This window comes from Phyllostomus hastatus, unplaced genomic scaffold, assembly GCF_019186645.2.
Source record: "Phyllostomus hastatus isolate PE091 unplaced genomic scaffold, TTU_PhHast_1.1 phas_contig_80, whole genome shotgun sequence".
NCBI classification, from domain to species: domain Eukaryota; kingdom Metazoa; phylum Chordata; class Mammalia; order Chiroptera; family Phyllostomidae; genus Phyllostomus; species Phyllostomus hastatus.
In genome coordinates, this window is record NW_025333960.1 from 29,491,846 (window position 1) to 29,518,685 (window position 26,840).

General features: G+C 43.2%; 2 protein-coding genes and 1 long non-coding RNA gene across 4 annotated transcripts in view; 1 reads left to right on the forward strand and 2 right to left on the reverse strand.

Annotated features, from left to right (window-relative positions):
* The window catches only part of LOC123826458, a 50,135-nt gene extending 46,779 nt beyond the window's left edge, over positions 1-3,356 (reverse strand). Inside the window, exons 1-2 of the long non-coding RNA XR_006787041.1 lie at positions 3,331-3,356; positions 1,283-1,357 (exon numbers count right to left, since the gene is read on the reverse strand). This is a non-coding gene — a long non-coding RNA (uncharacterized LOC123826458). The remainder of the gene's footprint in view (positions 1-1,282; positions 1,358-3,330) is intronic.
* A 3,407-nt stretch (positions 3,357-6,763) lies between these two features.
* ZNF397 (zinc finger protein 397) overlaps positions 6,764-26,840 on the forward strand; it is a 45,402-nt gene continuing 25,325 nt past the window's right edge. Inside the window, exons 1-4 of one of the 2 annotated variants that reach the window (XM_045849703.1) lie at positions 6,764-6,823; positions 8,069-8,566; positions 8,834-8,972; positions 11,635-15,856. In XM_045849703.1, the coding sequence (XP_045705659.1) occupies positions 8,153-8,566; positions 8,834-8,972; positions 11,635-12,680 (1,599 nt within the window). In that variant the 5' untranslated portion in view covers positions 6,764-6,823; positions 8,069-8,152 and the 3' untranslated portion in view covers positions 12,681-15,856. The other variant, XM_045849705.1, reaches the window with a different exon arrangement.
* On the reverse strand, positions 16,215-19,000 carry LOC123826023 (zinc finger and SCAN domain-containing protein 30-like). Its single transcript, XM_045849706.1, has 3 exons — positions 18,532-19,000; positions 18,110-18,254; positions 16,215-17,578 (listed from the first exon to the last, which is right to left on the reverse strand). Exons 1-3 carry the CDS (start codon positions 18,574-18,576, stop codon positions 17,472-17,474), a joined length of 297 nt encoding a protein of 98 aa, XP_045705662.1. The 5' UTR covers positions 18,577-19,000; the 3' UTR covers positions 16,215-17,471.

Genomic DNA, 26,840 nt, shown 5'->3' on the forward strand with positions numbered 1-26,840 from the left:
TAGAAATGTGTGTTTTTAACAAAGACCCTAAATAATTCATATAGATCTGTGGAGATGTTCCCCCTTCCAGCCTCCACACTCTCAACAACTCAATTTTTCCTCCGCCGAACACCGCCAACACGCGTGCATTGAGCACTGCTCTAAACGGGTTAATTCACGCAATGCTCGTAGCAACCTGCTGTGGTAGGTACAACTATCCCCATTTTTTCAAACAAGGAGACCGAGGCATAGAGAATTTAAGAAATGTGCACAAGTTTACAGAGCTAATAATTGAGAGATCAGAGAAGTGAACCCAGTCTTGCTCCAGAACCTGAACTTATAATCAATACATTACTTCTTCCATACCCACTTGTCCCGTTTGTCCCCAAAGTGCTGGCACCAAAAGTTCCCTTGGGGTACTCATTTCTACTCCTGGTAATGAAATTCACCTTGCAGTCTCTGTATACATGATCACAAATTTTAAAGTGGTTCATTATATAAATAAAGGAGGTGCCACCAAAAGGTACTCAATGGAATCTTTTTAATATAACCAAAAGAATTAGCCATTTATAAAGAATGTGATATTACCCACAGAACAATCCCAGTCATAAGAATGTGATGTAAAATAATAAATTTTTAAAACCAAGAAAAAACAGAAAAGTTAAGCAAATTAAGCTGTACCTCCTGAAAAATAGTTAAAATAAAAGTATACAGTATACTGGGTAGAATATATATTAGTCATTTACCACCATGCTGCCTAATAAGACTAAAAAATTACTTCCTTATTAGATACTGTTGAAGAGAATGAGTTTTCAATAAATCAACTTTCGTGTAAAAAATTCAATTGAAACCTAAATCTTCTATATTGCTACAACAAAAGAGTGTAGGCATATAATACAAGCCCAAGACAACCAGATTCCATTTCTAAACCTGTCCCATTCACCACAAATGGTAGGTGTAAGGAAAGGAGGAGAGTGACTTTCAGCACTCAAGTCCTACAGCTCCTTTTGAAAAGCTTTCTCTCCAGGTTCTCATGTGTCCTGCCCACAAAACCATTAGACAATGTTTCACTCAGTTTCTTCAAGCCGAGTGTTCTTTTCACTATTCATACTCCATGCATTAAGAAACACAGGGCCTTCTCCCTAATCTTAGAACAAATGTCTGTTGAATCACCCCTCGGGCAGAATAGAATCCTAGTGGAATCGCTTTCTGAAACGGCTGACAGGATTAAGAGCTAGGACGGGGATTTGGCATTGTGCTTACCCTGAAAACAGAGGGGAAAAGTAGAACAGTACGAGCTCACCTGTAGTTTTAACTCTGTTCTAGGCCTGATGAGTCCAAAAGTGCACCTTCACGAGCAGCCTCAGGGGCTTGGACACTGAAGCAAAGAGAAACAGTTTCTTAGTAAGTAAGTCCTTTGTTTACTGTTTTGGATACTACAAATAAGCATTGTCTCACTCTCTTCCTGTATCTATTATCTGTCTCTAAAAAATAAAAAGCTAAGCTGATGACATCATGGTAACAGCAATGGAATATAATAGCATAATAACTATTCTTGATAATCTCCAATTGATGATTTTCATCTTGAAGTCACCGGGCCATGCTAATAGCCCAAGGTTTCTTGCTTCCTTCCTCCCTCCCTCCCTCCCCTTCTTCCTTTCTTTTTCTTTATTTTTTATAAATACCTCCACCACTAAGCACTTGGAAATCTTGTCCACAAACCCTCCAACCACAAGCCTCAACTCTGTGTTTGGCTTCCTGCTCGATAGGGGATGTCCCCACCTACCTACTTCCTCCACTGCAATGATAAAAGGTTTAGTCCCAGTTCTCTCTCTCTCTCTCCCTCTCTGCTTCTCCTGAGTGACCCCGTGTGACCCTATGTGGCATATGGTGCCTTCCACCCTCTGGGGAACTTCTCTCAAAGGCAATTGTCTCTGTGTCTGACATCTTACTATACCAATTAAAATATATCTCAGGTTAAAATAAATACTCTCAGCATATTACTCAAATTTGTATTGGGTTGGCCAAAAAGTCCATTACATCTTTTCTGTACAGTGGCTCTAGTAGTGCTTAGTTGTCTTTAACTTCATTTGAAACGATTTTGTTAGATTGTATTATGACAACTGTCATATCAGCATTTATTTTTAAAAACTCATCAAAGTTGGTGAATTTTTGTGCAGCCATTTTAATATTGAAGATGGAAGAACATATACAACATTTTCAGCATATTATGCTTAATTATTTCGAGAAAGGTAAAAACACAACTGAAATGCAAAAAAAAAAAGACTTGTGCAGTATATTGAGAAGGTGCTGTGAGTGATCAAATCCGTCAAAAGGGATTTGCAAATTTTATTGGTGTTATTGACATTTTGGCCAAATAATTCTTTGCTGCGGGGCTGTCTGATGCATTGGAAGATGTTTAGCAGCACCCCAGCCAAAGCCAACAGTGGGAGATAGACGACATACTTGAAATATCCACATTAATCAAGTTATTGATGGAAATGAAAAATGTGTCTTTTATTTTACAGAAAAAAAAACTAAACACACTTTTTGGCCAACCTAATATTTTACAATACTCCACTTCTTTGCATCCTTCAAGTATTTAAAATCACTTGTTTTGCCACTGCTAAAAGATAAACTGAGGTACGTGACAATTTTGAAGTGTTTATTTGAGCAAACATCTACGGGAATCAGGCAGCACCAAACTGCAAACAGCTACAGGCAGCATTCAGCAAGCAGAAACTAAGGGAAAAAAGGCTTTACAGAGCATAGCAAGGAAAAATCATTGCTTGGCTATAGCTTAAGTGGTTGCCATATTTGAGAAAGCTTAGTGATTTGTGATTAGTTGTTCTTAAGTTTCGACCTCTTAACCTGAGGCATTTACTGGTACCATCTCTGGCTTGGGTGTGGTTTGCTTCTGTAGGCTGCAAGTATCCGAGCCACCTTTTTAAGTCACTTTAACAGCTCCAGTGCTCCCCTGTACATTTGTATTCTGGGCCACACTGGAGAGGGAACACTGGACAAGCAAAACCCCTGCCCTTGTGGAATTTATACTCTAGTTGCAAGTGGTAAGTAAAATAAAGAAGCTCATCTTTGATTTCATTTGGATCCCTCACTTCTCATACCAGTGTTGCATGTATACTAATGTTCAGTACTATTTGCTGAATGAGAGAATGATCCATTTCCCTTAAGTATCAGAAGCCATTTTCTCTGTCCTTTATTATTGAATAGTGGCTTATGGTTAAGAGACTGTCAGTAAGATTATCTCACTTCATGAAGACCAGGAAGCAAGGCACCATTGAATGATACAGTAATTCAAGCAGCTGAACTTTACTGAATGGTTGTACTCACCAATCACCAGTTTGTGAACCAGGAAGTGGGCCCTCACCAGACACTGAGTCTGCTGGTGCCTTGATCACGGACTTCACAGCCACCAGAACTGCAAGAAATAAGTTTCCATTGTTTACAAGCCACTGAGTTTATGGTATTTTTGTTTCAATAGCCCGAAAGGACTAAGACACCTTGTAAGTAGGAATTTTTGGTCCAGGCTCTTAAAAAGAATTTAGTTGCTATTCTAATGGGAAGTTGAACCAAGTCCTAGAAATTAGCTCTAAATCTTCAGTCTCTTGCAACTAAGTAATTGATTTATATTTTAAATATAGTATGTACCACCTTATAAGGAATGACAGGAGTTTGAACTTTTCCTAGTGTGTCACTTTCTTACCTACATAAGTAAGAAATGAGATTATCTATTGAGGTAAATGCTACTATTACCCAGTCAACATTCATCCATCTATTCTCTTTTTCTGTCCTTAACATTTCTTCCTTTTTAATATAACCCTATGCTGGGAAAATGTCCTAAGTGTGCTAAAACCAACCTCTATTGAGCTGACAGACTAAGAAAGACACCGACAGCTCTAAAATTAAAGCTCATTTGGAAAACTTACAGACAGAAGCAGAGACCCGCGCCGCAGCAAGAGAGTGAATTCTCGTGTCCCAAAGAGGATGCAGCTTTATAGAGCCTCCAGGAACACAGGTGACTTGTAGCCAAGTGCCATGTGCTCATTAAGCAGGTGGTTGGTAGCCAAGTAGCATGTGCTCATTAAGCAGGTGGCAGGTAGCCAGATGGCACCTGCCTGATAAACACTGTATATTCAAAGCAGCAAACAACATGAATTGGCCTACTTTTCTGGATAAGAAGATTCTTTTTAGGTCATATGGGCCCATGCCTCCCAGGGTGAACTGGTAATCACTGAGAACAGCTTGCTTCCTACGATGGCATCATTTGGGTCAAGCACTAGAAACCTATATCCCTAACACCCTTATTTGGTTCACCTCCCCCTGATTGTCACTGTCCTTCAGGACAGGGTGGCCTCTCCTCAGCTCTGGGATATAATGCTCAGTTGGCATATGTCCATTATGGAGGCCTCAACCCCACCACCACCCCTCACTCCCTGTTGGTGACAGGCATGGACAGTTGAAGCAGCTTAACCTAATAAGACAGGAGGGGAAAATCTGTTGGGCTAAGAGGTTTTCCTCTTAAAAAGGGGGAGAATATAAGGGTGCTCCCTTTTGCTGCAACTGGATATCACCTGAAATCTGAACTGAGACAGCTGTGTTAGGACCATAAGGGAAGCAAAAATGGGGAAGGATCTGGTTCCTGGACAATATCATCAAGTCATGGTAATTAACCAACACTGGGAATGGCCTTACCTTTATACATCTAGCTCTGCGGGATAATGAAAAAGCTTAAACAATAAGGACATTTGGTAAGGGTTTTACCTCCCACCGTTGAAAGCATTCCTTTTCCCTTTCAACAGTTCCACTCCTAAGTAGTAGGCTTCTCAATATAACAAAAGGTATAGTAGATTGGAAACAAAGAAAATTGCTAATTTTTTTTCCTATGTTCAAGTTGCTCCTCCTATTAAAGAGTGGAGTCTATTTCCCTTTCCCATGAATCTACTCCTTCTGCCAATAGAATTCAGAAAAATAATACAATGCCAGTTCCAGACCTAAGCCTTAAGAGAACTAGTATCTTCTTTCCCTTCCTCCTTCATTCTCTTGGGAGCCAACTACCATGCAAGAAAGCTTAGGCCAGGGGTGTCAAACTCATTTTCACCAGGGGCCACATCAGCCTTGAGGTTGCCTTCAAAGGGCCAAATGCAATTTTAGGACTGTATAAATGTAACCAACTCCTTAATAGTTAAGCGAGAGCTCGACACTGCCACCAGGTAGAAACAAGGTGCCAGGCTGTATAAAACAAGGTGGAGGGCCAGATATGGCCTGTAGGCCTTGTGTTTGCCACCTGTGGCTTAGGCTAAATTCCTGAATGATGTGATATATTATGGAGAAGAATCAGGTAACTCCAGATGAAAGGCAGCACCAAGAGCACAGCAATGGGAGTGAAGCCACACTAGCTGACACCTGATAAAGTGGGCACTAGTCATCTCTAGTAAGCCCTGCCTGCATGCCTGACCATAGAATCAGGTGCAACAGAACACCTGCTATTATTAGTAAGTCCAATTTGGTCACTGTGCAGCAATAGATAACTGAAACACAAGGTAATACTATTTCTTCTCTTGCTTTGTAAAATTGCTGTAGTTATTTTACAATGATTAAGGATGATTTAGTAAGTCACAAATAGCTCTGCATGCTAATAAATGTTTCCCCAAATATGTGTTTTAATTGTCTTCACAAAGGAGAATTTGTTTTTATTTATGTTATCTTATACTAACATTTAAAAAATAATTAAATAGAAATAAAAAGGGAAATGTTAGCAACAAATGAATCAAGATCCTTAGCAAGTAAAAAAACTCTGGGAGGTATTCTCTGGCTGATGTGGCTCAGTGGACTGAGCCCTGGCCTGTGACCCAAGGGGTCACTGGTTCAATTCCCACTAGGTACACATACCTGGGTTGTAGACCAGGTCCCCAGCACCTGTGTGTGAAAGACAACCACACATTGATGTTTCTTTCCCCACTCTAAAAATACACTTTTTAAAACCTTTTAAAAATTCTGGCACATATAAAAGAAAAGTAGCGACACCCCATTTTTAAAACTGGGAAGAGCCATTTCTTTGAACAACCATAAATGGTCAATAAACATGAGAGGGGAAATGCCCTACCCTCAAGCTAATTAGTTTAAAACAACAGGACATCATTTTTCACCTACTAAATGGCCAAAAGAAAATTTAAATACTAAGACTTCGTGCCAGCTAGAATCTATTGAAAAATGGGGAAATCTCACGTTAAGGTGCAGAATCTGGGAAACCACAGTGACCTTGAACTGCTGGGACTCCAGCCTCTCTGGTCACAAGCTGCTTGACTTCAGACAGCATCTGTGGCTGTGACATGGGGATAATATAGCTACTGCACAGAGCTGTTGAACAGAACAGCAATATACATGGGTGTTACTTTTCATTCAGCCTGTTTACCCACGTGTTTACTTTTGTCAGAGATACTGGAAAAGCATTAGAAATACAGGAAAATATGAATACTTTTCTAAAACATGGGCGGAGAATAAATCGGGAGTGACGGGAAACCGAGTCATCGAGGAGGTAGATGGGCAGGAGGAGGCAGCATTGGCAGGAGGTACTTCTCTCAAGGACCCCTAACTCTCGGCGCAACCACCCCGGGGTTTGGTGCCCCGCGGGGCCTGCGGCCACAGAGGGAAGGCGGTGGGAAAAGTAGGATTCATGGCGCTGATTGGCTGCCTGTGAGCACGGGGCGGGGCAAACGGAGGTTGCTGGAATTGCAAGCGGAAAGCTGCGGGGGTGAGCTTCCGGTCTTTGTGGCTGGCCGCTCTGGGTTGGCGGCCTGCTCCCTGGTCACCCGTGGGCTTTGCGGTGAGGGATGCGGGCCCCGAGGCAAAGGGAGGGCTAGGAGGGCGAGCAACCCGGACGGCGGGCGCGAGGTGGAAGAGCCCCGCTTTCGTCCTGCCCATCCCCAGGTCGCGGAGCCTTGTTGGGGCGGTGTCTGCTCGGGTCTTGGGGATGCAAATGAGGCCAGCGCTCAAGCACCCGCTTTCCAGCAGAAAGAGCACTTACTCACCCGCCGCCCTGATTTTGCAAATGCTGTGATTTAACCTGGATACAAAAGTAGGAAAGCTAGCGCGGCCGAGCTGTTAGTAAACTATAGTTTTGTAGCGTCAGTATACTAATTTCTAAAGTTGACGGTAGTGTTAGGGTTAAATTTTACTGTCCTGCCAGTTCAAGGGCATACCCTCCCATCACTATTCCTCCATCCTAAAATCATATCGTGTTTAATTTATGTCAGAAAACTTAATACATACTTGTTGCCAATTTCACTTTTTAAAAATGTTTACTCCATTATATTATAAGCTTTTTGAGAGCTGAGATTGACCTTTTCGCTTCTGTGTATATATCTGGTATGGTTTTGAACACATGGTAAGCATTTAATAAGTACTTCTTGGTTATTCCTGGATAGACTCATTTATTCAGGAGCAAAAACCTTTGTATCCTGATACCTGGCTCATGACAGCCCATAGTAAGGTCCTTAGTGTTCACTGAAGAAATTCAGTGACTGAATTTCCTAATTGATCAAATGGCAACTATCCAATAATGTTTTCATTTTAATCAACTAATGTTTAATATGCATTTTTAAAAACATTTTATTACTACCTTAAATGAGTCAACATTATTTTGCCATAGTTACATTACTGAAAATTTTTTAAAAATCAGCATTATTAAGTCCTACCTAGATACTATTACTCTTGGAAGTCTGAAATGTTAAAGAGGGAGTTCTGCATGTTTTACATACATGTTAAAGACAGATTTTTCCCCTCAATGAAAATTGAAAGAGAATAAAAAAGGAAATTTCTCAGTATGTTATTCATGTTAATATTGCATTGTTTTGCTTCTAAAATGATTTCTTAATAGAATTAGTGGTAGAAATTCTACAAAATAGGAGACAGTGAATGACATGAATGATGTTTAGTTTGCCACTTATTTATTTGCAATCTCATACCTGCTTCCTTTCAATATGCTACTGGGATGGCTGATGTTTCTTATTATAAATTCTTAGAGATTTTTTTCAATGCTTTAAGTTAACAGTGCTTTTGTATCCTTCAGGAAAGAAGAGATTACGCCAAGACTTTCTGGGAAGTAGCATACCCAGTTGTAGTGAGCTCTTTTGAACAGCTCTTTCAGGCCAGAATGGCTGTGGAATCCAGAGCAATTTCAACCCTGGTTCCTCAGAGTCCTCAGGAACAAGAACTGATACTAGTGAAAGTAGAAGAAAGCCTTTCCTGGGGTCAGAAATTAAAGCAGAATGGGAATACCCGATCCTGCCAAGAATTGTTTCGCCAGCAATTCAGAAAGTTTTGCTACCAGGAGACACCTGGGCCCCGGGAGGCTCTGGGCCGACTCCAGGAGCTCTGCTATCAGTGGCTCATGCCAGAGTTGCACACGAAGGAGCAGATCCTGGAACTGCTGGTGCTGGAGCAGTTCCTGAGCATCCTGCCTGAGGAGCTGCAGGTCTGGGTTCAGCAACATGGTCCAAAAAGCGGCGAGGAAGCTGTGACTCTGTTGGAGGATTTGGAGAGGGAATTTGATGATCCAGGACAGCAGGTGGGAACAGGGAGATGCAATATGTTGTGGGAAAAGGAATTTACAAACTGGGGCATGTGGCATCATCATAACAGTAGGATGAAAATTTATCTCTACTGAACCGTAACCCTGACGTATCTACTGGGGCTATGCCCATCTCCACCCTTAAATCATTCTTTTTCCCCTATCCCTCACCTATGGAGATGTCTTTCTTGACTTCTGGAGTTTTTTACTAAGCATTTTCCCAGGGATTTTCTCATAGTGCTAACTGTATTTTATTGATTTCAGGTCCCAGCTAGTCCACAAGCACCAGCAGTACCGTGGAAGGATTTAACAGGTCTTGGAGCATCCCAAGAGTTAAACATCCAAATCCAGCCTTTAAAGACACAGCTGAAACCTTGGGACCCTTGCATTTCTCCCCAAAGTGGTAAGAAATAGATAATCACCTGAGAACCATTATCAGTTAGGCCTCTGGCCTTGATGATGTAGAATTAATGGCACTTTACAAACCTGTCACATGTAAGCTTCACCTCTATTATTCTAGGCCGGGGGTGCTCATTTTAGCAGCTTTGTATTCAGCAACACTTACGAATTGCAATCAGGCCTCCTTGTGTCAGTTTCCCTGTCATTTATTTATTTATCCCTTCATTATATATCCTAACTGGGTCCTAATGCATGCCTGGTATGATGACAGGCACTGGGTCTCTGTGTTCAAGAACTTTCAGGTCTGGATGGGTTAGTGGACAAGCAAAAAGGCAATTTCAGTGTAGTGTAGTATAGACTAACAGGAGGCACTGGGTACTCGGGGGCACATGGAAAGGCACCTGACCCAACCGCAGAGGTTCAAGGTATAACTTCTTGAAGGAAAAGAGATCTAAGCTAAGACGTGAACTATAAGGAGGAAAAAGCAAGGTAAATAGGTGGGAAGAAGAGTATCCCAAGCTAAAGGGAAAACCATTTCTCAACACTTCTGACACCGGATGTATGAGGTTTTCCCTCACACTAAGCAGTCCTGACAATAACTCCCCAGAATCAGTGCAGACCCGCAGGTTAAGGTTTTAGTCCCATAAGACTGGCCCCCTACCTTGGATGCCAACTGCATGTAGTGAGTCCCAGGCTACCCACAGTTCTGATTTCCGGTAAATTGGCAGTTCCATGAACCTCTCCTCATGTTTCATAAATTGCTGTAGTGGCTCACAGAACTCAGGGAAACACCTTACTTATGATTACTGGTTTATTACAAAGGATACAAATGAATCAGCATATATAGAGTGAAGTCCTGAAGGGTCCTGAGGGCTGGAGCTTCTGTAACCGTGAAGTTTGGGGTACTCTCCTCCTGGCACTTGGATGCATTCACCATCCTGGAAGATCTCGAAACCCCTTTGTTTAAGGTTTTTATGGAGGTTTCATTACATGGGCACAGTTGACTAAGTCATTGGCCATTGGTGATTAGCTAACCCAACCTCCAGCCCTTCTCCCAGAAGGTCAGAGGTGAGGCTGAGAGTTCTAACTCTTATCACTTGGTTGGTGCCTGTAGCATAAACCCAGATATGGTTGGTAGGGGCTTATTACGAATAACAGAAGATACTTGCTCACTTAGGAAATTTCAAGGGTTTTGAAAACTTCCAGGAACTGGGGATGAAGAGCAAATATATATATGTCCTGTACTACAATATCACATAAACAAAGGCCACAAATTCCTGAAGGTGAGAGACTATAGTCCACTCTGGGAACTGCAGATAATTTAATTTAACTTGAATAGAAATTCATAGGGGTGAGGTGGTAAGAGAAACTGGAAAGAAAAATGGGACCCAGATTGTGAAAACTTGTATGTCGTTCTGACTAGTTTGTGCAGTGCAGTGGGGGACAGTTGAAGAGTGTTGTGCAAGGGAATGGCATGATGGGGTATGCATTTAAAAATTTAGTTGCAGGTGGAGAGTGCATTTGAAGGCAAGGATAGAGCCCTGTTAGGGACTGTTGTAATCCAAGCGGCCACAGTGAGTAAGTCAAGATGTATTACGATGAGAGGTGGGGAAGACCAAAGCTGGCTTCTGCTTCTCAGTACTGAAATTGCATTGCAGTAGCCGGTTGTTATCAAAAGTGCAGCATGTGGAGAGCAGTTGTGGATGATACTCAGGTTACAGTCTTAAACAGCTTGGTTAATAGTGGTGCTATTCATATAAATAAAAAACGTCACAGGGGAAAAAACATGTTGATGATGTGTTTAGTTCAGGACATTTTGGTGTTTGTGAAATAGTCACAAGTATTATGCCCAATTAGCATTGGATATGAGAGTCTAGAGCTTACGAGAAAAAACTGGAATAGAACTGGGGATCCAATTAGCTTATAACATAAGTACATTAGTCACTGAAGTCTAGGAGGTAGACAGTTTGTAGAGTGAGGATACTTGAGAGCCCAGAACAAAATTTGAAAGAACTCATGTTTGAATGATCGGCCTTGAATCTAAGAAGGAACAGCCATAGAAATTAGGCTAACAGCAGTTTCTAGAAGGCTGGTGTTGTCCACAGTGTCAGTGTTACAGAGAAGCCAACTAAGTGAGACCTATAAAGTATCCAGTAAATTAAGCAGCCATGAAGTTGCTGCTGATCCTGATGAGAGTGGATGGGGCGGTGGGGGAGGGGGGTTGACATGGGTGAGGCAGAAACCAGACTACAGAATGGAGTACAGATGACCCTTTCAATAAGCTTTGCTCTAAATGGGAATGAGGTTTCATGAGGGAGATGTATAGGCAAGGAGCTTAATTTTAAAAGATGAGCGAGACTTCAGCTTACTTAAATGCTGGTAACAGGAAGGAGACAGTAGAGAAAGAGATTGAAAATATTGGGAAAGGAAAGGAGGTAACTGATGCTTTGAAGTCTCAGCCATGAAAGGATAACCTGCAAAGTGTAGGTGTAGGCCCTAGTATTGGAGAGGAGAAAGGGTCCTATTATATGACCAGCTAAAGAAAACCTGTATGCAGACAGTGACATCTTTTAGGGGCAGAAGCATCTGTTTTCTCTCCCACAGAAAGTGAGTACTGAGAGTGACTGGAGAAATTAAAAATCTCTTTTTTGCTATTATCATTTCAGATTGTGAAAATAATGAATCGACAACAAAGAAGGACATTTTGGGCAAAAAATCAGGACTTTGCCAGGAACTTTCATTTGGAGGATTTAGCGAACACGAAAGCAGTCTAGAGTGGCAGCAGAGAACTGCTTCGGGGGAGAAATTAGGAAGATCCCCTGTCCAAGGAGGCAGTTTTAGTCAAGTAATCTTCACACACAAATCTCTAGGAAAGATAGGCCATCATGAGCCTCAAAGAAGCTTGATTCTAAGTGCAAACTCTGTAACATATCAGAAAGTTCCCATGGAAGAGAGGCCTTACAGATGTGATGTATGTGGGCACAGCTTTAAACAGCATTCCTCTCTAACACAACATCAGAGAATCCATACTGGAGAAAAGCCCTATAAATGTAACCAGTGTGGAAAGGCCTTTAGTTTGAGGTCGTATCTTATTATTCATCAGAGAATACACAGTGGTGAGAAGGCATATGAATGCAGTGAATGTGGGAAAGCCTTCAATCAGAGCTCAGCTCTCATTAGGCACCGGAAAATCCACACTGGTGAGAAAGCTTGTAAGTGTAATGAGTGTGGCAAAGCATTCAGTCAAAGTTCGTATCTCATTATCCATCAAAGAATTCATACTGGTGAGAAACCCTATGAGTGTAATGAGTGTGGGAAAACCTTTAGCCAAAGCTCAAAGCTTATAAGACACCAGCGAATTCATACAGGAGAGAGACCTTATGAATGTAACGAGTGTGGAAAAGCTTTCAGGCAGAGCTCAGAGCTGATAACCCACCAGAGAATACATAGCGGAGAGAAGCCCTATGAGTGTAATGAGTGTGGAAAAGCATTCAGTTTGAGCTCAAACCTCATCAGACATCAGAGAATTCATAGTGGAGAGGAACCTTATCAGTGTAGTGAATGTGGCAAAACATTCAAAAGGAGCTCAGCCCTTGTTCAGCATCAGAGAATTCACTCAGGGGATGAAGCTTATATATGTAACGAATGTGGGAAGGCTTTCCGCCACAGGTCGGTCCTTATGCGCCATCAGAGGGTCCACACTGTAAAGTAACTTGTGAGTACAATGACGATTGTAAATACTTCAGTCAGATTTGTATCTCCGTTAGGCAAAAGGGTTTTCTTTGAGCCAGACCCCATGCAGCTTGTAAACTACCAGGTCTCGAGTCAGTCCAACTCCATGCGGCACTTCCAGTGCACAGGCACATTGTCCCTTGAAAGCTTTTCCTGTGACTAGTCAGAAGAGCAGATGGAAGAATCGTTGCTTCCAGCTTTCCTCTTACCATTGGGACTACTCAGGAAATAGGAAAGATGGGACTATTACATTGAAACCTCATTTTCCATGAGAATGTCACGAAGAGGGTAGAGCAACCCAGGCTCTGTCACTGCGTCCTACTGCTGGTGGGATGGTGTGGACGGGGTGAGGGACATTTTGTCTCATGGATGCAAAAATTGTACTGATCAGTTAACAGTAACGGGACAGCAAGACTGGTGGGGAGGTAGTTTCACCAATGAATTAAGGAGCGCAGGGCAGGCCAGAAATGAGGTAGAAGAATACAAATTAATTTATCCAGCAGGTATTTTTGAGTACCTGTTTTCTGCCAGGAACTAGGTATAGTAGAAAATGGAGACAGTCTCTACAGTTCAATGGACAGGGCAAACAGGTGATGACATTGGTTTGATCAGTGCTACGTGACATTAAGGAGTACCTGACCCAACTTTGGGTCAAGGAAGGCTTCTGGGATAAATGATTTGAAGGATGAATGGGAGGTAGGCAGGCTAGGGAACAACAGACAAAGGTCAGAAAGAAAATCTGGTACATGGGAGAAGTTAACAGTAAAAGGCCACTTCCTGTGGTATTCCTTTTGAAGTGGAGGCAGGTCTGTAAGAGAAGTATGGATGGAGCCAGAATCTCTCAAGCCGTGCTTGTGAAGTCTCTTAATAGACAAAACCTGGAGTCCTTCGACCACCGGGTGGTGGAGAGTTTTGTGTTCGTCTGGGGTGACCCAGAGAAAGGGTTATTGTAGAGCTTTCTTGCCCTACCTGTAGGCTAGGCTAGACCTTTCATGCAGGTGGGGTTAGGGAGTCAGACGGAGCCTGCCATAGAGGGTAAGAGTCTTCAGAGTTCTAAATGCCCCTCTCCTAGACATAAGGATGTCTTTGGTTCGTAAGACTGTAACAGAGCTACTGCCAGCTTCCTCCCAGTTTTCAAGGCTCTGGTCAAAGCTGCTGTTGGCATGGGTACCATATCATTTGTTTCTGGAGCTGTAGCCCCACCGTTCTAGTGCACTCCCTTGGGCTCAGGTGCTAAAAAATATTTTGTCAGTTGCTGGGTCTGTAACTTACTCTCCAAGCACCTCATGCGTGTTCAGTTTTGTTTTATATTAGCAGTGTTCACAGTCTTTCGTGAATTTTGTTAAAGACAATGCTACAGGGAAGTAACAACAGAAAGACACAGTCATGGTCCATCCAGAGACTACCCTGCTCTGAAGGACCCAGTGGGAAAAGTATCCTGAGACTGGTACTTCTCAGTGCAATGTGGAAAGGTGTATAGGCTAGTCAGCAACAGAAAAACATGTTATTCAAAATACCTAACAGATTGGAGCTATAGCACACCTTACCAAAAATAAATCTGTGGGAATCCAGAATCCTGTGCGTAGGAAAAGAGCTATCCGTGAGGATGGAGAGAAAAGTGGTGGTCCAGCTGGGGCATACACAGAGAAGCATGCACTCACCAGAAGGAAAGGCAGCAGGCTATGTGCCCATGCTTAGAGAGAGTGTGGAAAAAGACAGGGATAGCATCATTTGGAAAAGATGGTAAAATATAACAAAATAGTAAGAGTTATTCAATTCTCGTTTTCTTCCACAGAGAAAGATGCAAATGAAAAAGGACAAACTAGGAATGATACAACATATTACAAAAGGGAGATAATCCTCTGCAGACAGTTATTACACATACTGATAGGAAATGTGACAGGTACTTAATCAGGGCTTTGTTGACATGTACTGGTTATTTCTCAGACAGCCCATAGTTCACAGAGAAGGAAATGGAGGCTTAGGACTATGGTTGACCCAGTAACATAGAGCTAAAAAGTGGTGAGGATAGACTTTGAGCCCAGGCAGTAGGAATCCAGAACTCTTCTGTGGAGCCATTTCTCTGTACTGTCTTCCCATGAAGAGGTTACAGCAGAAAAATATGTTTCTTAAATAGGCAAATCACAAAAGAATAAATGCCAATGGACACTAAGTGTTCAGCCTTGCTAGAATCAAAAATGAACTATGTTAAAGCAAGAGTTGAGATGGCAATTTTTTTGTCCCTAATAAAACTAACAAAAATTCAAGGAAATTGGGACTCTAATGTTGCAAGTGTGATGCAAGGAGATGCTGTCTTAGGCAATCCACACCAGAAGCCTTAAGCATTGCCTTTTGACTTTAAAGTTCTACCTGTAAATTTATGCCTCAAAAACCATCATGAATGTATACAAAGTCTTAAAAGATGTTAAAAGTGATGCTGATTAATATTAAATGACAAAGCACTCATATCTTAAGTAAAAATAAAAGTCCATTATGTACACTATGGTTCCATGTAGAAAATGTATTCATTAAAAATACTGGAAGTACTATACACTTAAAGTGCTGCACTGGTGATCTTCGAGTGGTAAGATTATAGGTGATTTAATTTTTTTCTTGTGCTTTCTGTGTCTTCCAAATTTTTTCAATAAATATTGAAAACTAAAATTAGAGGAAAAAGGTATAGAAGAGAGTGGAAGCCCAGGATAGTTGAGAAAAGCACATGGTTTCCATAGCATCTCCATCCCTTCCAAGTCGGAGAGATTAGCTTACTTGTTAACTCTGATGTGTGACTCCTCATTGGTGAATGGCAATGGCAGACATAGCCACCTCACACTCATGTATATTCAATGTCTTCTGCAAATTACAAACCTCTGCAAATTGGAGCTGTTTGCATGAAGGAGATTTATAGTTGAGAAAGGGAATAAGCCTTGAAGTGGAGACCTTTGTTCTTGCTAGTTCTTGTCCATTAATTCTGCAGCTATAAGCATGTCACCTCACAATTCTGAACCCTCAGTTTAAAGGAGCTGAAGTAAGTGATCTCTTATGTTAAAGCTTCAGCATTTTGCCCTGGCTGGTGTGGCTCAGTGGATTGAGCGCTAGACTGTGAACCAAGGGGTCACTGGTTCAGTTCCCAGCCAGGGCACATGCCTGAGTTACAGGCCAGGTCCCCAGCCTGGGGCATGCAAGAGGCAACCACACACTGATGTTTCTTTCCCTCTTTCTCCTTCCCTTCCCCTCTCTGTAAAAATAAAAAAATAAAAATAAAAAAAGCTTCAACATTCTGCATATGAAACAGAAGGGACATCAGTGTAAGGTAGACGTCAAAGGTAATTGTTTTTTCCTTCACCAGCTTTGTTGGAGAAAAGGTGTCAAGGATTCATGCCTTTCCCTTCTGCTTGGGGCCTTGTTTGGCATACAGGCAGGCCAGGAAGTGGGTGGGGGGGGGACACTGGCAGCTGTCTTGGTTGACACAATGATCACACATCTAAAGGGCCACAGGTCTTTTTTTCCTGCACGAGGATTTCCACTGAGGACTTGCTGAGAGAGGAGGGTAAGGCCATGGCAGCCGCCCAGGCTCTTGCTCCCAAATGTTTACCTTAAATGAATCTTGCACAACAGATTCACAGGTTTAAAAAGATAATGTGCAGTTTAGACAAGGTGCTTGCTATGAGTTTCCTATCTCTTCCCTTCTCCGTCCTCATGTCCAGAGGCTTCAGGTAACACTCTCCAGCTGAGAGGACTGGAAATTAAGCAAATCTGACCTTGGTCTCTCCAAGATCCCCTGTGAACATCTTTGCTTCCCTGCTCCATCAAGTGAATCCTCAGACAAAGGGGGACTGCCAGGTACATTAATTTCCCATGTAGGAGGACTAATCTGGAGAGCATTTCTGCAAAGTCAAGAGGAAAGGTGAGCCCCGTGGGCAGGCTCTGTCTATAGCCACCCACCCCCTGCTTTTGATGGGCCTGAACCAGATATTGCTACTCAAACTCTGTCGCTGGCAGCTGTCTTGGTTGACACAATGATCATGCATCTAAAGGGCCATGGGTCTTTTTGTCCTGCACAAGCATTTCCACTGAGGACTTGCTGAGAGGAGGGGAAGGCCATGGCAGTCGCCCAGGCTCTTGCTCCCAGAGGTGAAGAAGCGTCCTGATTCTGGTGGGCCCAGAGGTGTGTGTGTGTGTGTGTGTGTGTGTGTGTGTGTGTGTGTTCAAGAGGCTACTTGTGACTTCAGCTGCTGAACTGGTGCCCCAGGGACTGTCAATCTGCAGACACTTTTTGGCCCAGGGAATGAAAGCTAAGAACACCAATCCCCTGGCTTCTTCCCACACTCCTTCCCGAGTCTCCCAGCACACCTCCATTCGTGCTATTGTGCTCCCTACTCCTGAACGAATAATTTCAAATCAAAACTTAAAAGTCAAACTTTATTACAATATACGTTGCATTACATTGTAATGCTAAACAGTTGAACTATAAATGTTAAAATCAGTTACTAAAATTGATTTACCAAACAAGATTTTACCAAAAAATATTAGGTTAGGATAAAAAAGAAAAAAACTAATAGAATTCCAAATGATAACAATGTTCCTGTGGGTAGTGAGTGGGATTGTGGGTGATTTATACTTTCTCATTTTCTGTATTATCAACATTTACAATTAATTCACAATAAGAAAACAAGTATTAAATGATATTAAGAACATGAAATCATGTGATTGTCATTATAAGAAAAGGCAACCCTCTATCCATATGAAGCCTTCAGACTTCTGCTTGCCCTCACTCAGTAATAATCCCACAACCTTTGGACACAAGCCTCCCCGCCAAGTTCACCACTCCTCTTACCACAGCAGCTTTGGTCACCAAGCCTTCAGAAGCAACAGTGTCTGGAAGGGAAATCAGAACATCTTAGCAGAGGAATCAGACTTTCTCAGGTGTTAATTGCACCCTCTTGCAGATTTGTTCCCTCCTTGGGTGCTCTGCCTCGGCCCTAGAGACTCCCTATATGTATTACTCCTGTATTCTCTAGAGTTTTTTTATCCCTTAGTGATTAATCCCTAATGATAGTTAATAATTCCTAATATGATACTTTGCCTGTTCAAGATGTGGTTTCTGTTACTGATACATTATTCATCTCCATGCCAGTGGGGCAAGAACAGTAAAAGAATGTTGGTCTTTAAATATTATGGATGTTATTAGAGAATTTTATTAGAGACCTTAATTCTTAAACCAAAGTTAGAAATTACACTGGAATTTCAGATTCTTGGCAGAAACAATGGAAGAATATTTTTAGTCAAGGGGGACTTTCCACAATACTTAATGATCATGGCAAGTGACTGTCATTAAGAAAACGAACCATGTCACAGACGAGAGCCCTCACCTCCATCCTCACCTCCGAATGGCCTGTGGCTCCTCACCTCTCTCATGGGAAGCCTGGGGCTCCTGAGTCTCACTCTTGCACTGACACTGATTCTCCAAGGGCTGGAGCTGGATACTCAGAGACTTCAGTGCTCCTGAGGATGCCATTTCCTTCTCCATCATTCCTTGGCTATGAGCTGTGTCCTAGGAATAATCAAGTACCAGCACTATGATTCAAAGGATGTATAAGAGAAAAACCCCTAGAAGAACAGGGCAGGTCAGCTGGAGTCAGAAACTCATTCAAATGATGAGACAGAAAACAATAGGACTAAAAGCCCTAGTGGCCTGATCCCAGGAGACAAATAATAATCCAAAAGACAAAAGTTATACAATTCTCCAATAACCAAGTCAAGGCCATTCACACTGGCTTCCCCATTAACTTGCAACAACTAAAACAAGCAAACAAAAACCAACTTCTTACCTGCTCTGCTGGCCCATCAAGCTCTTTCTCCAGCTCCTCCAGCATAGTCGTGGCTTCCTCTCCGTTCTCCGGTCGGTGCTCTCGCAGCCAGGCCTGCAGGTCCTCTGGCAGGATGGCCAGGAACTGCTCCAGCACCAGCAGCTCCAGGATCTGCTTCTTGGTGTACACCTCCGGCCTCAGCCACAGACAGCACAGCTCCCGGAGCCTGTTCAGAGCCTCCTGGGCCCAGGGGAGTGAGAGTAACCAAACTGCCTGACCACTGGCAGCAGGTTTTCCTGAAGGCTAAAGACCTGCCCCAAACATAATTCTCTTCTGCAACCTTCACAGTTTTAAGTCCTCATACTCTTGGAGCACGGTAGGCCAAAGCTGCAGTGTGCCCTGACACTCTGGGCAGAGACACCTGGAAAGGGTTTGCAGTTGACCTAGGGAGGGGATGGAGATCTGTGTCTGAGAGATTCCTTCCGAATTCCAGTTCCTCAGGGAGCTCCTGAGGGGAGCGATGCTAATGTTACACAGGGGGAAAATGTGCTTAGAATATAAATACAGGTTTTGAAGACTGGTTGCCAGGGAGTGTGGTGCTGTAAAGAAAACTGACTGAAAGGAAGCCTCTGTATAAACAATACACTTACAGATGATGCAGGATTTTTTTCAGGATCAAAACCAGTTCAATCTTTAGTAAATAGTGTTAGGGACAACCATAGGGGATAATAAGTAGTACTTACAGATCATAGAAAGCAGGAAAAATACTGTAGTATATTATTACTTCTCAGAATAATTATCGCCATTTTATTAAGCATTTACTGGACAACAAGCACTAGCTGCATACCTAACATAAATCTTACATAATTTCCCTAACAATTCAATAAGGAAAATTATAATTATGCCCATTTTCCTAAAAAGGCTACTGAGAATCATGGGCTGGCCAAAGACACCCAACCAACAAGCAGCAGAACCGGGCTCTGCAACCAGAACATTCAGCTCTTGCTGTCCCGCCACAGTGTCGCTCTGAAGAAGGGAATCTGCACTTAATAAACACCTCCTATCTTCCAGGCACTTTACAAATGCTATTTTATTCGGGCTAGACAATAATACTATACAGCAGATAGTATCATCTCCATTTTACAGGTGAGGAAACTGAGTTTAGTATCTTATTAAGTAATCTGCCAAAGGCCTCAATCTCGTAAACAACGAAGTCAAGTCATGAACTTGAGGTTGCCCAACTCTGAAGCACTTGCTGTTATTATTACAGAATAGGTTAATGCTGTCATGGAGAAAAGCCAGGGGGGATGTACAAAAAAGGAAGAAATATTCTTGACTTTAAGTCAAGGTTCTGAGACAGCACAAAGAAGAGAGGAATGGATTCCTTCATCCGTTATTCCAACAAATACTTGAGCTATGTGCTAGGCAGTGTCCTGACAGGACTCACAGGATTAAAAGGCCTGTCCTCGCCCTGGCAAGGTGGTTCGGTTGATTAGCGCGTCATCCCATGCACCAAAAGGTTGCAGGTTCAATCCCTGGTCAGGGCATACAACTAGGTTCAAGTTCAGCCCTCAGTCAGGACACATATGGGAGGCAACCAATAATGTTTCTCACATTGATGTCTGTCTCTCTCTTTCTCTCTCCCTCTCTCTTTCCTATTGCTCTAAAATCAATACATATATCCTCAGGTGAGGATAAATAAATAGCTTGTCCCCAAAGACTCCTAGTTTATTTCGTGTGGGAAGTAAACAGACAGACAGGTAAACAGGTAAACAGACAAACAGTGTGATAAATCAAGGATAGAGGAAAGCAAAAAGATAGCACAGAGAAAGACAACTAAGACCTAGGAGAGCTGCCTACCTGGGGAAGACACCTCAGCAGAGTCTGATACAAGTGAGCAGGTGAAGACATAGAAGATCATTCGGGCAGAGAAGAGCAGGTGAGAGGATGTGACTGATGAAGACACTACAGATGGTTTCAGGAGGCCAGACTAGTGGTCGTCACCCCTGGCGATGGCTCAGAATCAGGCATGGAGCATGAACCCCACAACAGATTCAGTGAGTCAGGCTCTCCATGGGTGGAGCTTCAGCAACTGCCACACGTGCTTCTGTTTGAACAGCCAGGTTTAAAGAAAAAACAATAACCCTGGGCCACAGCTGGGGACAGACTTGAGGAATGGTGAGAGGACAAACCTACAGAGGAAGAGCCAGGCCACCAGGGCTCTGAGACATTGTAGTGCAGTTTGCACTTGATCCCCAAAGCTGGAGGGTCTGTCTACCTACCCGGAGAATGGTATGGCGCACAGACAGGGAAGGGTTCTGTAGCAAGCTTTTGGGCAATGAGGGTTGGAGCTAAGTGAGCCAAAAGATATTAAAATGGGAGATTTGACAAGACTTAGAGACACACGGAGTGAAGATTTGGAAGAGAGGGGAACCAAGGACTCAAGTTTCTGGCTGGCTCTGGTGGCTGAAAAGATGGTGGTATTTACTGAGCATATGAAGAAGAGTTTTGAGATGCCGACTAAACAGCATTTCCTTAACTGTGCTTTGCTAGATTTAAGAGATGCTCCATACACACCTAAACATAGAGAAACTTGAGGCAATTTTCTTCTTACATTTTTTAAGTATAAGAAAAATGCTAAATACATTTCTTTAGTTATTATGTGACAACTGACATTTAAGAAGTCCCATGACAAGGCATCACTAGATCCGTGCATCGATGTGTATGTGGCATTTACCAGTTTGCACCACATTGATGTGTACCTTTTACTTAGCAATCACTGCCCTATGTTGTGTATCTTCCCTTTTAATTTCAATAGGTTTGTGATATTATTCAATTCGTATTATAAATATTATGCCTCATCAACTTGTCCTCCATAGTGTGTGTGGCTGAAAGGAAGCTTTCAACATAAAGCATTGTCTGTTCCTTCTCTTTCACTTGTCCACCTTCCTGCACATCAGAGTTCCCTAGGTTAGTCCTAAATCCACCAGGCTTATCAGGGGGCGTAAGTGGACAGCTTTGGACCGAAGTCTTGCATTTCAGTGTTAAATTGTTTATGGAGCTGTAGAGGGAACCCAGCTGCCTAACACTCAGGGGCCAGAAGGCACTGAGCTTGCAGACAGCCTTCCCGGTTCCAGCCAGCAACCCAGAGGGTACCTCCCCTGCACTTTTGAACAATGCTGCTTGCTGCCACACAGTTGTCATTAAAAAAATGTATCTGCATTGTTTGCTTATTTAATTGTAACAAAAAACCACTAATCGAGCCTTTATTATAGACTCAAGCACTGTCTACCTGCTTTAAGCATCTTCATTTCATCCTCACAGTTCTCTATTGTCTATATCCAGTGTTTTACCCAAGAGAAACAGAGAAGTTATGCAATTTGCACTGGGTCATGTGGCTTGTAAGTGATGTAGTCTGGGCTATTTTGAAACCAAAAGGTGTGATTCCAGAGTCCATACTTTTAGATGTGTGCTCTCAACTGCCTTTTCTTGTCTGCCTTCCCCACCAAACCAAGGGTCGTTTCAAAGAGGGCCTGTTTTTCACACATTTAACAATACTTATTGAGTGCCTAGTTTGTGCAGGCACTATGCTAGACGCTGAGTGGAGCTGTAAATGATACCGTGGCCTTGCATTACAGACTTAAAATAGTAAGGAAAGCGGGTCGTTAAAAAGGAGATATTAATTGCCTAATTTAATAGTGATTAGAACTACAAAGCGGAAAGTACTCAGTGATAAATCATTTAAGCTACATTGGTAAGTCAAGACGAAGGGCTGAGACCCGACTCAGGAGCGAGCTTCGGCTGCGTGAGAAGACTCCGTCAGTGCACCTCCGATTCCTTCGCCTGTGGCTTAGCACACAAAAAGCGCCGGCAAGTGCTTAAAGCGTCAGTGGGCGCTAGGGCGGATGAGTGGGTGGGCAAGCGGACAAATGCAAGAAAGGCTGGACCGGCGGACATACGGGCCGGCGGGTAGTAGCTTCGAAGAGAAGGCTACCTGGTGCAGCTGCAGGGTCTTGCCCGTGACAGTGGTGGGCCGAGGTGTCACAGGTGTGCACAGGTAACCAGGTTCTTAGTGATCGAGAACAAAGAATTGAACCGAACACACAAAGTTTATAGCATAAAGAAAGAGGGGAGGTTTATTAAGTGATAGTACATACCACAGGACACGGGAGTGAGCCAGCTCTGAGCAGAGGAAAAAAAAGGGCACGTGGGCTGGGGGATTCTATTCTTATAGGGGGCAGAAGCCCCCTGCTAGTCTTTGGCGGGCTTTTCCTGCGCAGGTACAAGGAGTTGGATTTCAAAGCTACTGCGCATGCGTGGTTTCCCATGACTTTCTTGATTGGCTACTGGAGAAGGGAGTCCCACAATGTTATTTCATTATAATGATATTATAATGAATCAGGGAGTAGCGCGCAGGCGCATTCTATGATTCAGAGTTCTCCCAGAAAACAGGAACAACCCGTCTTAGGGGGTCTTTGTCATGTATAGGTGTTTTCTACCTCAGCCCTGCGGGGCCTCTGGAGCTTCCTTCCTGACTACCTCCTGCCTCAACTTCCCCCTGAGAGACATGGTTCTCAAAAATCTTTTTGGGGTTGTTGAAGGATGAAGATCCGTCTTCCATAGCTGCTTCAGGCTTAGATTGGACAGTAGACCCTGCCTATTGAGAACCACGGAACTCTCGCCCTATTCTATCTAGGGGTTGAAGAGGAATTCCTGAGGCCACCGCAGATGCTGTATGTTGGTCAGCTTCAACATCGTTCTCAGGGATTGGTTGGAAACCTTGGAGCGTCATCAGTTTGACATGGAACTGCTTAAGTCTAGAAGAAACAAATTTAACAAGTAGATTAAATAAGCAAGGTCCTAAAAGTAGTAAAACCAGCAGTGTTATTAAGGGCCCTAAGAAGGGTAATAACCATGTTAAGCCAGGGAACCAGGAGGTCAGGGCTTCCTTAATCCCTTGGCCCTGTTGATTATACTTATGTAGCCATTCTGCCTGTTCATAAATTTTCTTTATGTTAGTTTCGATCACTCCAGAGTTATTTACATAGGTGCAGCAGGTTTTATTGATAACAGCACATACCCCTTCTTGTTCTGCTAGAAGATAGTCAAGGGCAAGGCGGTTATCCATGATTACATTTGCCAATGAGTCTACTGATCTTGAGAGTCCAGCTAGAGTACCAGCAGTATCTTTGGAGATTTCTTCTATAATCTTAGTGAGTTCCCTTAGAGTGGCCTCATGATAGGCGAAACCTCCCCAGGGGGCTGCAGCGGCTATAGTGGCAGCAGCTCCAGCCACTACTAGACCAAAAGCTCGTTTTTTTCTGCTGAGAGATGGACTCCCAGGACCCATGGTTATATTTATAACAGTAAGGTCTTGGGGTGCCAAGGTCCCTAAGGTACAGTCACCCCCCATGTTTAGAGTTGCTGAGATGAGTATAAGCAATAGCTTCTTGAAGTTCTGAATGATCCGTTAGCCAGTTATTGGGAGTCCCACATAGCCAGACAAGCCCCGGGGGTGCTGCAATAACTGTGGCATTAGTGGAGTTATATTTGTTAAGGAGGGCATATGGCAAGGGGGGAAAGGCAGTCCTTAAAAGGGCCTAAGTTATTTCCTTGATCTTTCCCCCCTGCAGGAGGTGGTAGAAATTTTGCTAATACTCCTTGAAGAGATTGGTTTAATTTCCAAGTAACACATTTAGAAGTATCGTTTGTATCTGCATTGTGAGTTTTGTCAAAGCAACAATGGGTACTATTAGGAATACAGTTAGAATCATAATTCGGGTAGCATACTATATGTGACCAATTTAAAGGTTTGAAAATTTCTTCCTCAGAATGATTCTCTAGAAAGCTGGAACTTGAAAGAGAAGCCAGGGCTTTAAATGGGTCAATGGCCCTTGTATGAGTATTATTATAACATGGGGTACATCCCATCGTACTGTTGCACTTAAGAGAGGTGCTGGAGTAATTAAATGGCTTTAATTCTAGTGGGGTCATACGGAAACACAAAGGAGGATTTCGCTCCCATGTGACTCTTAAAGAAAAAGAGGAACACGTGTAATTGGCAGAGGAATTCAAAGCACTGATTAAGGATTCATTAGCTATTGGGTAGGCTTTTATATGAGTATTATATCTGGAAGGAGTTTCCGGGTTAGGATGACATATCCAACATTGGGCCAGGTTTTCTCCTGCTGCTAAGGTTCGAGAAGCATTCACTAGAAAATTTTCATCCCATTCCGTTATACAGGGTGCAGGCGAGTAGAGAATGGTTAATAGAAACAACAAAGACATTTTCATTTTAACTGGATTTTAACCGGTAATGCAGTCTTTGCTCTTCCAGGAATCCCTGACTCCCAAACTAGTGGGTTTACTGCATCCAGAACTGAACTTGGGATTTCTTCCTGATTTCGAACACTACTGATTATCATCACCTTACTTAACTCAAATGGCACTTCAGGGAACAACAAGATGGTTCCCATCTGAGCTAAAAGGTCCCGGCCTAACAGAGGAATAGGGCACTGAGGAACAATTAAAAAGGAGTGTTTGAATATTCGACTCTCAAATTGGCAAGTGATAGGGAATGTATAAAAAATATGCCTTAGAATTTCCTTCGACCCCCCATTACCTTAACTGATTTGGAGGAAAGAGGTCCAGAGTAAGAGTTAAGGACAGAGTAAGTGGCCCCTGTATCAACAAGAAAGTCGATTTTCTTACCTGCCACATCTAGAGTTACCCAGGGCTCCTCAGTAGAGATGGGAATATGGAGTATTCCCTGGGGGCCGACCTGTTCCCCGGGCACCTTCAGTCCTCAAGAGTAGCCATGGCCTTGGGAGATGACCCCCTTTCCACTATGGGAACGGGGGGCAGTCTACCTTCCAGTGCCAGGGATCAGAACTGAAGTTCTTGCATAGAGGACAGGGCCTCGGAGGTGGCTGAGTGCAGTTCTTTGACCAGTGTCCAGGGGCGCTTGCACTTATAACAGGTCTGATCCTTTTGCCGCCTCCCGAGCTCCCCCTGATGGGGCTGGTTTCCGCCAATGGCACTACTAAAGGCTAGTGCAAGGAGCTCTGCTTGCCTCTCCCTTTCCTTCTTTCCCTGTTTTCTTTCCTCCAAATCCCTATTGTTAAAGACTGAAAAGGCTGTATCCATGAGCTGATCTAAGGGGGTCTACGGGCCCATTTGTAATTTCTGAAGCTTCCTGCGAATATCAGGGGCAGATTGAATTATAAAATGCTGCCCTATCAAGATTCGACCCTCCGGGGATGAAGGGTCCAAGTTTGTATATTTTTGGAAGGCTTCTACTAGTCTGTTTCTGAAGAGAGCTGGGTTTTCTTCCTTGCCCTGAAAGATTTCCCTAACCTTTTCATAATTCACAGGTTTCTTGATGCAGTTTCTCATTCCTGCCAGTAAGCAATCTATCATTGCATCCCTACTCCGGATCCCTGCCTGAGTATTGTATTCCCAGTTAGGTTCCTGGTCCGGGACAGCTTGGGCAGCTGGCTGGTTAGTGCCAGGGTTCTGGGTATGCAGCTGATCTGCATACTTACGAGCCTCCTCCCAGATCCGCTGTTTCTCGTCTGGGGAACAGCAGGTGGTCAGAATTATGTACAAATCCCTCCACGACATACTGAATGCTAGAGTAAGAGTCTGGAAATTACTAGTGAAACGTGAAGGGTCCTCTGAAAAACTCCCTAGCCTGTCTTTACATTGTTGTAAATCAGTTATAGAGAATGGCACTTGTACCCTTATAGCACCTTCAGGGCCTGCTACCTCCCTCAAGGGTAGGAGTGCAGAGGTGGTAGGGAGATAAGAAGCGCCACTTCTAGTATGTCCTGCAGGGCTGGGTTTTTCCTCAGCTGGTGGCTTTAGGTTATCCATAGCATAAGGTGGTGGAGAGGTCGCTCCCTCTAAGGTAGGGGCAGAGACTTCAGAACTCTGGGGTTCCCTTAATCTCCCTTGAGAGACAGGTGGGGAGCTAAGGAGGGTATCTTCTAATTGATCAACACTTGGGCCTGTAGGTTTTGTCAGGGTGGGGCTGGAGCAAAACGAGGGATCTCGGTACAGAGCCATAAACACCTGCACGTAAGGAACTTCAGACCATTTGCCTTCCCTCCGGCAAAATAGATCTAGCTGTAGGATAGTATTATAATTTGTGCTCCCATTCTCAGGCCATATCTCTCCACCCCCTAATTTATACTGGGGCCAAACAGTGTTACAAAAGAAAACTAATCTCTTCTTTTTAAAATTTTTGGGGTCAAATTTATCCCAGTTGCTAAGAATGCAACCCAATGGTGATTTGGAAGGGATGGAAGATGTAATTCCCATCTTGACTG

Bases quoted from the DNA above. Each gene is read 5' to 3' on its own strand.
- LOC123826023 (XM_045849706.1), bottom strand. From the start codon at position 18,576: ATGCTGGAGGAGCTGGAGAAAGAGCTTGATGGGCCAGCAGAGCAG. The intron at 18,255-18,531 runs GTAAGAAGTTGG...GATTATTCCTAG, and splicing joins TTGATGGGCCAGCAGAGCAG to GACACAGCTCATAGCCAAGG. The intron at 17,579-18,109 runs GTGAGGAGCCAC...TTTCCCTTCCAG, and splicing joins CCAGGCTTCCCATGAGAGAG to ACACTGTTGCTTCTGAAGGC.